Here is a 12,621-nt window from a genome sequence, read left to right as displayed (position 1 = left end):
ATGTTTGGGTAAAACCTCTCACCTACCTTAACACCGAGCCCTTCCGCACTAGAGCCTTTTGGAGGTCTGCCCACAGCGTGGAGTTCGGTGTCTGCCCACCAGAGATGCTCCAGACCTTCGCTACACAACCACCAGCAAGCAAAAACCTCGGCTGCTCTGAGCGCGAGCGTAATTAGCTTATGAAACAAGGAGTTCATTTAGAAGCATTTGTTTCGAATATGCATCAATAGCCAAATTACAAATGATCCAATACACAGCTTAATTCTTCCCTATTGACCAGAACAGTTGATTAACAAATCCTTTCAACTGCAGACAATATAAAAGCTTGTATGTCATGGGGATTGATCAGCTCAAAATCACTTTGGATTACTCCAGAATGCATCTGTATCATAACAGGCGGTTACCACCCTCTCTGGGTGGGTAAACATTACCCAAATAAAAGCCAGCAAAAAAGGAGCTGCACTTCACCCGCACTCGCAAAACAAAGCAGCATTGTTAGAGCTTGGAGAGACAAGTGTGAGACACTCCGTGCCACAAAACATTCAGAAGCAAAGCATTCCTGTTGAAAAGGGACCTTTGCAACTCTTGAGTTCACAGCAAACACCCTCCCCACCCCCACCCCCACCCTTCCCCCCCCAGGAAACACAACGTAACTGAATGCTTTTTATTACATCTAAAGATTTCTACATAAACAGGTAACATTCAATAGGTAAACCATTTTTTTTCCAATGCATATAATAAATATTTTCACTTGGTACTTTTATACAAACTGACATTAGTCTACTATACATTTTTAAAAGCCATTTACTGGTTTGGCATGCCGTATGGAAACTAAGAGAAAGTTTTAAGGCAATGAATGACAGATTTAAATTCATGGAATTAATGGCAATTTTAATATTCTGCTTATATACATTTTTCCCTTTGTTAATTAAAACAATTAACAGCAGCACTTTCGGGGACCACCAGCAATTTTCCCTTGTTAGAAATCTAAGCTCTGTTTAAAAAAAAAAAAAAAAAAAAAAAAGTTACACCAACAAAACAAAACCCTTTCTATTTAAAGTGTGCTTAAAACCCTGAAACGTTAAACTGCAACGAAGAATTAATTTTCAAAACGTTCTCCTCACAGTCCCTAGCTCTGCACTGGGAGGCAGGTCCAAGAGAGTCCAATGAAAATCCATCCGTCATCCCGTCCTTGAAAGGCTTATTGAATCCTTGCCATGGAGAGGAAGGGGCAAGCCTGGAAGTGCCGTCACATCTATCATTATGGAAGCGCTACAAAGGTTTTAACACATGGCATAGGTTATAGCTTAGCGTGGCTTTTCATCTTCTAAAGGATGCATCAGTAATGCCCTCAAGAGCAATTCAAAGCCACTTCCACCCTGCTACTCGAACAGCTACATACTCACACCCGTGTGCGTACATACATACACACAGAGCACTATACGTAAACACAGGCATGCGTGCACAGGGGTGCATGCCCCACACCTCTAGCAGAATCGGAGGACAAGAGAGCACTAGCGTAAGGATCACAGGAACTCCGCAATCTGCAGCGAACGGAGCAGTACCGCAAGCCAGGCCGCCCTGGGCTGCTTTACTGCGTCTCTGATAATACGTGAACTAACGCAGATTGAGTTTGGGAGTGACATCTGCAGGGAGCTCGTCCGGAACTCAGACTGAGACTTCTACCAAGCAATGTTAACTGTGGTCAGAGGCACAGAGAATTATCAGCTATAAAGAACATCCTAGCATGAAACAGGAATACTCACAAAGCATATGGGATTAATACCACAAAGGAGGACTTCAGAATGTTTCTGTCCCTTCTTTGTAGAGCAATGAAGTTAAACAATGACAACGGGGAACTGAACAGCCTTCCTCCCCTTCAGGGTAACGTGTGAGGAAACGGAAGACGTCAGCAGCTGACCTCACTTTCCAAAAGCTAAGACAGGCATAAAAGATGCCGGATTCTGCGTAACCACACACTCGCCACATTTAATTTTATACGTGAATTAACAAGATTTTAATACCATTGTCAAAAGTGACATAATCTGCTCTTCAGGCCATCTTTAACAATACAGTCAATGGAAACAATGCCACAATCATCGGCAAAACAGTCACAAGCTCTCCCGAATTTCTCTTAGGTGTTCCAGAAGCTGGGGACACGCATGCTCCCAGTTACACTAATGGCCGTTGTACTCCAGATTTACAAACGGTATTATAGCAAAGCATATGCTCTGAAGTTACCAGGTTAGTATTCATGACTAAAATGTATGAGATATATTCCTAGTGTAGGTTTAATCACTTCAAAATCAGACTGAATTTAAAAAATAAGTATTTCCCATTTTCTATCCTTTTATTTATTTTTTAACTGACATTTAATAAATTATAAAATTGGTGTATGGTGAAATATATATATCAGCCAGATATGTATGAAATACACATGCATGGGAAAAACTATTTAACTCACTTTTAACTCACACACACAGATCTATAAATACATATATACACACACATATACATATAAACACAAACATTTGTTTTCAAAATTCAAGTCAACTATTTAGTGGCAGAGGGATGATGTAAAAACACTAAAAACAATTTTGATGCCACATAATGTGAACCTTTCAAATAACCATACGACTGATCATACAGCAATACCTAATGCTACTTGGAGTAAAGATTTTTTTTTCTTTTTTCCCTTTTTTTCCTTTTTTTTTTCTTTTTTTATTCAATGCAAGATTTTGAGAGAACTTCATAGGCAAAAGGTGGCCCTTGTCAATGCTCAAAGCAACTAGCTGCAATCAACAGTTTTGGACATTAAAAATTCAGACAAGAATCTTCTGATTTTAGTACTCCTTAACTCTCTTTCCTGATAAACTTGTTACCTGTACTTTCAACCAGTTATAAAAATATTTTTCACACCAGAGGAAATATTTACTCTCTGACATGGACTTTGGGACACAAGAGAAACACTCCCTTCCCTCCCCCTTCTCTTACTTTAAAGAATCTCCTGAAAAACTGCATTCCAGCTATTTACACATTTCACTCTTTAGTAAGAACGAATCAGCCCAAATGACCCATCAGTTCTAAAAAAAAAAATTTCCTATGTCATGCACAACTTAAAAAAAAAAAAAAAAAGAAAAAAAAAAAGAAAAAAGAGAGAGAAAGAGAAAAGAAATCAGGAAGTAAGTATGGCTCAAAGTTCAACACAAGTGTACTGAAAAATTAGGGAAATAAAAATAATTACAAGGCCAAAAAGAGAAAACTGAATTTTGAAACCCGCTACCCTAAGAGACTTCAATAGATAGCAATACGTCTGAGTACATGGGACAGGGTGGGGCTTTTTTATTGGGTTGGTTTTTGGTTTAAGAGACTCACACCAAACATTTAATATTAATTCTGATGAATGTGAACTCAGAAGACGGTGTACCAAGACCATTGTCAGCTGCACAAACCATGCAAAAGTGTGTTGGTATTTGTATTTTCTTCATTTTGTTGACAAGTTCACTTTTAAGCAGAAATTTGATCTACTGCAGCTAAAAGTAGGTTTCCCCAGACAGACAGGCCTCAGTTCAACAGGCCATTTATACACGCATGGATAACTTTAAAGCACAAGCAGTTCCACAAATTCAAAATCGACACATGCTTAATATTTTGCTGATTAGGATCTTAAAGTTCCTTTAAAAGGATTTCATAGTAAGTTCTTAGAAAAAAAATCCTACAGCCCAATGTGTCAATGCTTTTATTTGGGGCTAGATTCTATAAAAATTCTCTGTCTTGTCCCACGTAAGCACAGCCAAGTAATTCCTCAGCCTGAGATTTTATTGAGTCTGGCCCTCAAGAATAATTGGTGCACTAATGAGCTTGCAACATGCTTGACTAAAGCATGGAATTAAAAAAAAAAAAATCTGAATAGAGGGTCACACAGAACCAGAAATGACCAAAATAAAAAAAATCCAAAAAAACCAAACCCACTCCTGAAAGGCTCTGTCCTGCAAACAGAGGGGATGCTGTGGAACAGTTTGGGTAGGGTTTATTCCACTTTAAGCATAACAAAATCTGCACTAAATATGGGATGGAGGAATTAGATTCCACCACCGAAGGTAAATGTCTCCAAGAGGAGAAAAAAAAACCTCTCACAAGTTTGAACTTTGAAAGTTCAGCTCTTTTCCTGTTTATGTTACTGTGAAGAAAGTAATGCCATCTGTGTCCAAACTATGGGGGAAAAAAAAGTAACTCACATGACAAATGCACAGGTGTAAAATCTTCAGCATCCATAAAAATTAACTGAAGCTCCTTGTTTTTGTTCATTTTTTTTTGTTTTGTGGTTTTTTTTTCTTATTTTTACCAGTGAGGCCATCTTAGGTTTATATACAAAAGTAAAACTGAAAATATACTTTTGTTCTCTGTACACATAAATTTTTTTCCCTAAAAAAGGAAAAAAAACTTGTCTATGTTTCTAACATAAAGTAAAACCAAGCACAAAGATTTCCTCTGACGAGTTCGTTTACTCCAAAAATCAGTCCAACGAAATAATGTCTGGTATGATACCAAAGATAGACGCCGTGTCCGTGCTGCTCCTACTTGCAACTGGATGACCATGACTCTCTCGCAGGCTGTTGGAGGAAACAAGACTGCTGTTACTGCCACTATTGCTACCATTTGTGGCTGGCAGAGAACTGCTTCCTCCTGCATTTAGCTGATCGAGAAACATCTGAGATGAAGTGTATGGGAAAAAACGAGAGTGTAAGAGTTCTTGATCATCTGATGCGGAAACCGCCGCAGCTGCAGCGGCAAGAAGGGATGTGTTGTAATGCTGGGGGGAAAAACAACATTTTCAAGTTACATTTCAGACACCACAGGTTTGATTCAGACCAGCACAAAAGAAGGTATTTATAAGCTAAAGCTCTGACAGCTTCTGGATTTCACACCAGCTCGTCTACTCAACCTTTCTGTAAGGTAAATGGACCAATGCACTGAACTTTTATTTCTGCAGCCCTTGATTTCTGAAGCCAAAAGAAACTGGAAACACTAGTTATTAGTAAAAGCAAACGCTAGAAAGGTAACAATATCACAAGACACCCAAACCAGTAAGAAACTGTAAGCAGCAGCACTCTTTTACCTCTTCAAAAAAATTCCTTGGTGGAAAAATTCCCCAAAATTCAAAGAAACATTTTGCCATCCCTCTCCTCCGCTCAAAAGTCACAGACCAATCACAGCTGGTGAAACTATGTGCTAATCACTGCTGGTGGAGGAAAGCATACTTCTGTGAAAAATGCATTTAGAAATCACACGCTTAGTCCCATTCAATGGCAACAAGGGCTGTCCCAAGTTACACTCCCTGCTGGGCAGGCCCTGAAAGGCAAGAACTTTAGCTATCAAGAATCCAATTTTAAATACAATCTTACTTGTATTTAATTTTGCTCTTGATGTTTCTTTCCGCTATGATAAAACATCCATCCAGGCTATTCAGCCTTGTTCCCCAGCATTTATGCATGGTTATAATTATGCCATATCAGTGCAGCATCAGACTCGCGCACTACTTGTTTCAGAATAACTCTCCTATCTAAGTTTTACTGAATATCAAGATAGCTTTTTCTGAGTCAAAATTCCGCAGTGCAGGCTCTGGTCTTACTTACGATATGAAAGTACTTCTCTACATTTCGTGCAATTCTCCTACTTCAGATTGCAGAACAGACTTGAAGGGACAAAAGGCAGGTGGCCCACCCCAGTCCCTTGGCTTTTCTTGGAGGCACGGGAGGAAAATGGTCAAGTCGGAGGACCTGCCAATCCAGACTACTTTTGAGAATGACCTGCTTAGTTCCTGGAACTATAGGAGCCAGCACCAATGTAATCTTAGTAAGCATTTACATGGTATAAACAGGTACACAGCCTCCGAAAAAACAAGAGCTACCCGACTCTCCAAATTGTGTAAAGGGTCCCAGTGGTGAGGCCCAGCACTTTCAGATGGCCAAAGTCAGACCTCAGGTCTGAAAAACTGTGGAGGTGGCTGGTGGATCTTCAGCCGTGGCCAAGGGCCATTCCACAGTACAACAGTGGCTGACTGAGTTTAACCCTTGGAAGCTGAAATGTTTAGCTTTTGTTTTGCCTTATCCTACACCTGTAATTAGACAATTCTTACATTTGGTCATGGTTTTCGTGTGTATAAAATAAAGCTGCAGCTTCCCTGCATTTACACCTACATCATACATCTGCTCCTTCCTTGCCTATACATCCATGCCAGCAAGTCCTTCTCAGAAAAGAGTATCTGCTATATGACTTGATTTTCCTTGACTCACCTGATTGTCTCCTGACAGGAAAGGGAAGAAATCTAAACCTGTAAGGAGCCAAAGAAAGAAATTAAGCTTCTCAAAACAAAAAAGCACCTCCCCATTTTCCCACCATTTATTTTGAAATAAAACCAGCACAATACTGATGGCACTTCAGATTCTCTTCATTACCAGAGCTTGCAAAACATGAACCTTTTAAAACCTTAAGATAGTAACAGAAATTCTCTCTTTTTTTTTTTAAATACCATCTCTTCCTCTGTGGATGGAAAATAGTACTTTGAACTACTGGACTGTCAAACAACCGCATGTTTTAACCCTTTTACAATAGTTATTATTGCTTGAAGAGCTGTACTTACAGCTACGAACAGTCAGAAGCTCACCTTGCAAGTCATAAGGCATAGGTGTCATATGGAATGGATGCCTGTAGTCTTGGATAAGTGATGTATTGATGTAGCTGGTGTCAACTGCAGGAAGGCTGGGTGTTCTTGACACAGGAGATGCTTGATGGGGTAGATTTAAAATGCTGGAAGAAACAAAGGCTTGTTACAATTGTAAAATATAGTCTTGGCTTTAATGCTAAAGAAGAAATGAAGATTTCTATTGCTGTTCCCTGCAGGGTATGCCTATTTTTAAATTTAACACAAAGTCAACGTCTCAATATGTGTTATGAGCTTTGTGATGGGTGCACAACAACAACGCCGCCTACTAAGATTCAAAGCTTCACTAAAAAGCATCACAATGCTACAGCATCTCAACGAGTCTTGGAAGAGACATGAGCACCCCACATTCCCTAAGCTTTCTTCTCACAATGACATTTTAATCAGAAAATTTAATTCAGTTCGAGACAGCTGAAGTTTAGCAAAATTAAAAGCAACAGAAAGTTCAGTCTCAGACAACAGAAACGGACGACTCTCACTATAAATGGTATTGGGATCTCTGCTATAAATATGTTATAAATACTCCTAAGCCAGGACAAGATGATCCTAAAACCGTATTGAACCCCCAAAACCATACAAATCTGTATAACAGCACAACATTTATACTCTACATGGTAATTAGCAATGGAAGACAGCCAAAGAGCTCTTGAGGAGTTTTAAGTGATCAATGAGCCATTTACATTACTAGAGTAGCGATCACTTCAATAACAGGATCCCTTTGGTTTAGCCTCAGTTTTCACCCCTACATGGTTATGTAAACAGGGTGCTATTAACAGCTTGGCTACTCAGGAGTAATCAAGTTATTCTGGTCTTCTTTATTACTATGCTACTGGCAGTAATCACCAGCAAAACCCACACACTCCCATACCACACACCCATGCTTCTCACTGCGCTCTCTCTTCCCCCCCCCCCCCCCTCCCCCCAGCCCACCCCCGGTATGTGCTGCTTTTATATTTCTCTATGGGAGAAAAAAACATTTCCAGATTTGCAAAACATACTTCTAAGCCACAACCTTTTGCACCATTTCATGCTCATTTTCACAAATACAACTGAAAAACTGCATCATGTTACACTTAACAACACAAAGTTGTTATTCCAGTCTTATTAGGCCTTGTGACCTGAGAGCAAAACCATTTGCTATAAGCTACTAAATCAGGATATAATCCAAATACAAAACTTTCTAGATGCAATTTCTTTCAAAATTGTTACTACATTCCATCGTAAGTATATTCTCTCTGCATTGGCCTGTATATTTTATTCTTACCCCTTATTATTTAATGGTGATGCCGGAGATATGGAAGGACAGCTTCTCTTCGCAGATGGCTCTTCTTCCTCTTCATCTGATGAGCTATCAATGGTTAAATCAATCACCTCTACCTTCTTATTTTTATTTGACTGCTGGTGAGAAGACACCTGATGTTCCAAGGAAGAGCTTATACATCCTATACAAAGTAAATCAACATTATAAGCTGTAGCTTACAACAACACTACAGTCATCATAAAATCACAGCTTATTATATGCCATCATTAATAAAGCTTACAATTTAGAATAAAAGACAACAAAATTACGTAACATTGATAACTTAAAAGTACCATCAGTCCCAACGAGGTATTAGTCAAGTAATCTTTCTCACAAGTGATCATTAAAAGCTACAAACATACATGCAAAAGTGAGCATTTTGAAAAGTTAAAGAAACATCAATACTTAACAGCTCAACACTATGACATTCAGTCCATACGCACCAGAACTCAACTTACCATCAACTCCATTGTAAGATGCAGTTACCTCCTGCACTTCCTTCTTTGATCTCATAGGAGCCCATGATCCATCCTCCTTAAACTGAATTTCATCACAATCTGTACAATACTTCAGGATTTCCATGAACAGCCTGTCAATCAAAAATATATAATATCAGTCCTCAAAAAAGCTTAGAGATATTGGAGGAAAAAAAGCAGTTATTAGTCAGTGTAAGTGTGAGTATGTGTTCTAAAAGCGTCAAAAGCTTTCATTGTTCTAGCCTTCTCTCATCTGCTTCCTTAATAAAAGGTGTTATTGAAAAATAAATAAATTATTTATTTAATTTTTATTAATTTATTAAAATATAAATAAAATAAAAAATCTAAAATAAAAACCTGCACTTTTACTTAAAAGAACAGTGGAATCCTGCAGAGCTCATGACACAGAACTCTGTTTCCGAAAACACAGAAAGAATGCGAACTAGCATTAAACAAAATAATCTCCTTCTTACTCATATTTATTTTTGACAATATTTAGCTGAGGAAGCCCACATCTTAAAGGAGTCCATATAGCTGAGTATTTAAGGACTAGTATTTTCCTGAAACCTCTATATAAGCAACAACTCCCTAACAAAGGCTGAGCATGGGAATCTAAACTTCTCCTTAGCTGTGTCTCCTAAAACTTTCAGGATCCTGGCTCCACATCACTCCCAGTGGGAATTCCAACATTTGACCAAGACTATTCATGTGGTTCTGCAGGAAAGAGCTTTAATTAGTGGGAAAATTCACTCTTTCCCAGATAGAAATATTTTCTAGAAATAACCTTCTCTTTGGGATGCTATAATTACGTCACCTAATCTCCAACATCTGCACCTGGCAACACAAAAAGAAATAAGGAAAACGCGTTGTTTTAATTATTACTACTCTTAGTCTTTACTATTTTAGGCTGAAAACTAGAACAAGGAAACCCACAGCTCTTTGATCTAAAGCACAGGACCTGTAAATCTCAGAGGCCATGAATCCAAAGCAGCCTGTGCAGGTCCTGAATGTCTCTTGAAGAGTTTTTTGTGAGGCCTTAAAGGGGATCCCAAGCAACCTTATGCTTCACTGGCAGGTCACCAAAATAGAAGCACATATTCACTAAAAAAGACTCAGTCGTTCTTGAGGTGGTTTCTGGGGTTCTATTTGTTTCAGCATTTTTAGTTTTGCTTTTTGGGGTTTTGTTTGTTTGTTTTAGCATTTTTGTTTGTTTGGGTGTTGTGTGTTGTTTGTTGGGTTTTTTTTTTTAATAAACCATTCTGAGTGTTCTCAGAAGACTTCATTTGTTCTCTTCTTTTATCACACTTTGGAAAGAAGATTCCTATCTAAGGAATTAAAATGCCAGCCCAGGAATACATACTTAGCATTGCTTCGCGAAGACCAGTACTAGGTAGGTTTTTTTCATGTTTTGCAGGCAGGCAGTGCCAGGGAATCAATTTCTATCTCACTTTCTAGATACATGGCAACTCCCCAAGTGTGAAATTGTACATGGAATTGTCGATGCGTTTGGGGAGGGGGGGGGGCAGTATTTATTTGATCTAACATGAATGTCTGCTATCAACTACGCCAGATTTGTGCAGCTGCTTCATTAAAAGACAACATGTGCTGTTCTCACCTACGGATCCAGCACTGTGCAATACTGAGGAAAAAAACCCCAACAACCCAACCTACAAGAATTTTAGGCAGAATAGCTCAAAATTTTACCTAGGATCCGAAGGAATACCTTTCATTATTATTCACTGTAACAGTTTGATGACCACAATTCTTCCAGAATACTGAATGACAAGGTACTTGGTTAGTAATTCTTTACCAACAGCAGGGAAATTAAATGACATGGTAACTTAAAACAGGTCCCAGCCAGATCACCCAGATTTCAGCACACTGTATTCCGTGCAGCACAAGAACAGTAAGCACAGTGTGTAAGGTACAGTCTTCATTTTGATTCAAGTTTTACTTACCCATCGATAATGAGATGTTCATAGGGAGCCTTCTTGTCACAGACAGGGCAAACCCAGGTTGGCTTCTTCTCATTCATTTGAATATACAGAGTGGCATCAAAACACTGCAGGTGTGAACAAGTCAGGGCCCTACATGGTATAGTTAGCCGCATTTTACCAAGCTTTAAGAGAAAAAAAAAAACAAACCAAACAACAAGATTACATCATCTTGGTATTACACTAACAAACAAGGCTCTTCTGTATGAGACCAGAGACAGGCTGAGTTTTACTCCAGAAAGAACTCTCACGAATCTGAGTTTTAATTACATACATGCCACATACACCATTCCCTCCTTCTGAGAGGTTTGATTATCACACACAAGTTACTAAAAATCACATTTTAAACTGCATTTGATCAAGGAAACTGAAGACTACATCCTGATATGTTCTTGTAACAAAATACAGAGTCCACTGAGCACCTGCAACATAGCAGTGTCCTGTACAACCACAAAACAAGAATTCTCCTTCATTAGAAATTTGAAAGCTGATGAATATGGGTCAGTCCTCTCCTACTTACTCACAGTTCAAGTGTGTATCCAAGCTGCTGTCCACATCTCAGTCATCAGGGCACTATCAGAACTACTTGTTTAACTTTACAGTCACAGAAGCAAGCATATAGAAAATGCATTTGCAGGATTACGGATCATTTCCTGATGTATTTCTCTAGCTCCAGCATTTTCACTACTTTCTCCAGAAAACTGTCAGAAACAGACTACTCACAAAATAAATCACACCTGTTAACTATTCAGAAACAATCTTATACTCCTCCTGCTGTGATAAACACCACTGCTATGTATACAGCTTTGAGCTAATCTGAAATTTCGCTGCTGAAATTTTTCTCATGTAAAATACAAATAGCTCACTATCCTCTATAATACCATCATACCTTTTCAATGCTACACAGGGTCTGCAAACGTTAACGGAAGATGAACAGAAGAAAATGAGTTCTAAAGTATGCTTTCAGTTGGGGACCATCGTTTCCTTCAAGTTGTGAAAAGGCCAGGACAGCAACGTTTTGCAGGTCAGCACAAAGCTTCCACAAGTTTAATACAAAAAGCACAGCTGAGTGCTTAAACTGAGCAGATAACATAGGAGTACTAGACACAGAAAGTGTTTAGGCTAAATTGTGGAACAGGAATATCTTAGTTTGGATTAGACAAATCAACGCTAACCTAGACCATAAAACATTAACATATGATCACGTTGAATGCAAAAATGATTAGACAGTGAAAGGGATGTCATATTAATCTGAAATAAAAGAGAGGAGACGCCTTAAAAAAAAAAACAACAAAACCCAAGCAGTTGTTTTCTGGCAAAGTGCTTATGCTGCAGTTTAGAAGGAGCTTCAACTGACCACACTAAAGGTAAAAAGTAAGAATGTCTAAACAAGACTTTTTCCACATTAAAAAACAACAAAACGATTATTTATTAAGAACTATTTATACTGAATACTTTGAAGTTATATGTATTTTACTAGAACATACAGAATTACTTCATTTTAAAATCTTCAGCCAATTCTAGCAGTGGATAGCAGGAGGAACTGGTTTTAGTACGGCTTAAGCAAGCACCGTGGTCATGCATACTGATTCTGAGCAATACAAGATGGGTGCCACAGGATGGCACTCAATCTCAGAATATCAGGAAACTAAAAACAATATCAAGAACAAAGGCTCTACTCACAGTCCACTACTTCCTCCATGATGCTTTTTTTTTTTTTTTTTGCATCTCCCCCTAAGCAGAAATCCTCCACCCCATTCCCAGCAAATTCAGCTAGATTGCAGGATCTTGCTTATTTTTCTTCCCTCCGGCTCTCACTCACCACCAGATGGGAGGGGAGCAAAGAATTCCCTGGGGAGCCTGCAGTAATGGTGCTGGAGAGCCCAGGCGGCAGGAGGTGCTGTATGTGCCTTGTGTTTGGCACCCCCTCCCCCAAAATCCATGACCAAGCACATTATTTCTATCACATAATCAACTCCCAACAAAGCAAGGCCCCCTGATCCATGTCTGTTAGGAATTCTTATCTCCCAGATGGTAGGTCAACGGCTCATTTGTCTTTTGGGCACAATAAGAGTCTCCTAGCTCAGTGAGGAGCAAGAGTAAGGATACCGGAGATAAAACCTGGAT

General features: G+C 38.9%; 1 protein-coding gene across 4 annotated transcripts in view; it reads right to left on the bottom strand.

Annotated features, from left to right (window-relative positions):
* Window positions 1-650: 650 nt before the first annotated feature.
* PIAS1 (protein inhibitor of activated STAT 1) overlaps window positions 651-12,621 on the bottom strand; it is a 67,101-nt gene continuing 55,130 nt past the window's right edge. For 2 of the 4 annotated variants that reach the window (XM_055816332.1, XM_055816324.1), the window contains exons 9-14: window positions 10,459-10,619; window positions 8,483-8,613; window positions 7,989-8,166; window positions 6,668-6,810; window positions 6,297-6,334; window positions 651-4,813 (exon numbers count right to left, since the gene is read on the bottom strand). In XM_055816332.1, the coding sequence (XP_055672307.1) occupies window positions 4,517-4,813; window positions 6,297-6,334; window positions 6,668-6,810; window positions 7,989-8,166; window positions 8,483-8,613; window positions 10,459-10,619 (948 nt within the window). In that variant the 3' untranslated portion in view covers window positions 651-4,516. Of the gene's footprint in view, window positions 5,240-6,296; window positions 6,335-6,667; window positions 6,811-7,988; window positions 8,167-8,482; window positions 8,614-10,458; window positions 10,620-12,621 lie in introns of all 4 variants that reach the window. The other 2 variants (XM_055816347.1, XM_005235085.4) reach the window with 2 other exon arrangements.

Source organism: Falco peregrinus, chromosome 1 (genome assembly GCF_023634155.1).
Source record: "Falco peregrinus isolate bFalPer1 chromosome 1, bFalPer1.pri, whole genome shotgun sequence".
Taxonomy (NCBI): Eukaryota; Metazoa; Chordata; class Aves; order Falconiformes; family Falconidae; genus Falco; species Falco peregrinus.
Note: the sequence above shows the minus strand (reverse complement) of the source record. Positions and strands in the feature narration are given on the sequence as shown.